This window comes from Egretta garzetta, unplaced genomic scaffold (genome assembly GCF_000687185.1).
Source record: "Egretta garzetta isolate BGI_Z169 unplaced genomic scaffold, ASM68718v1 scaffold318, whole genome shotgun sequence".
Taxonomy (NCBI): Eukaryota; Metazoa; Chordata; class Aves; order Pelecaniformes; family Ardeidae; genus Egretta; species Egretta garzetta.
Genome location: NW_009260404.1, coordinates 687940 through 688977, shown reverse-complemented (window position 1 = coordinate 688977; position 1038 = coordinate 687940). Strand labels below are relative to the sequence as shown.

Genomic DNA, 1038 nt, shown 5'->3' with positions numbered 1-1038 from the left:
TGAGCCTGGCTTGGTAGAAGTTGTCCTGCAGGATGCTTCCCTGCTTTCCATTTAAGGACAAGAATTCCTCGGGGAGCCAGGGCGTGGAAGGGATCCCTCCCTGCGCCCCATTGTCAGGACTTCTCCCCATGCCTAATTATCGCCTGTCCCTGCAGGAAGCTCCTTGCCTGGCCGTCGGGCAGAGCCGCCGCGTCTCCAGCCCGCCTGCTCCGCAGCCCTTTGTGGGAAGGCTCCGTTCCCCCTCGGGTGCCCGGCTTGGGCTGGGGGAGGGTGCTGGCCCTCGGCGCGGCAGGAGGGCTGGGGAGCGGGGCTGGACCAAGCGCGCCCCTGGTTTTGTTGGTGGGAGCCTGCGCCGGCTCCTTGTGCATGTAGCAGTGGTGAAGGAAGAGGAAGACTCTTTACTTTGGTGTCAAAAAAGCATCTTGTGGAGAGAAAGCACGAAATAAAGTTGTGTGAAAGCGGGGCTCTGCACAGGGGGGGGACGGGCTGGCGTGGCCCCCGCTGCCTGCGCTCGAGCGTGTGGCTAACCTGTCGCCCTCCTCTCTTCCAGGTTCATGACTGGGAAGGGGCTGGTCATCTACCCGGAGATTGGGGATAAACTGGACATTATCTGCCCCAAGGCGGAGCCGTCCAAGCCTTACGAGTACTACAAGCTGTACCTGGTGAAGAAGGACCAGGCAGATGCCTGCAGCACCGTCATGGACCCCAACGTGCTGGTGACGTGCAACCGGCCCGAGCAGGAGATCCGCTTCACCATCAAGTTTCAGGAGTTCAGCCCCAACTACATGGGCCTGGAGTTCAAGCGGCAGCAGGATTACTTCATCACATGTGAGTCGCCCTCCTCTTCCTCGCCGCTGTCCCCGGCTCGGGGGGGCCGCGGGGGCCTGGAGAGTGTCGCCAGGCGCTTGTTCGCAACTTGGCCGCTGCAAAGAGCTGACACGTACGGAAAATATTTCCCACTGGATGGGAGAAGGGGGAGGAATGTGTCGCTGGCCGAGCGGGTCACCGGCCCCTATCCGGCTGCTGTGCTGGCCCTCG

General features: G+C 62.1%; 1 protein-coding gene across 1 annotated transcript in view; it reads left to right on the top strand.

Annotated features, from left to right (window-relative positions):
* Window positions 1-552: 552 nt before the first annotated feature.
* The window catches only part of EFNB1 (ephrin B1), a 28786-nt gene continuing 28300 nt past the window's right edge, over window positions 553-1038 (top strand). The window contains exon 1 of the mRNA XM_035898945.1: window positions 553-828. Coding sequence (XP_035754838.1) covers window positions 555-828 — 274 coding nt within the window. The 5' untranslated portion in view covers window positions 553-554. The remainder of the gene's footprint in view (window positions 829-1038) is intronic.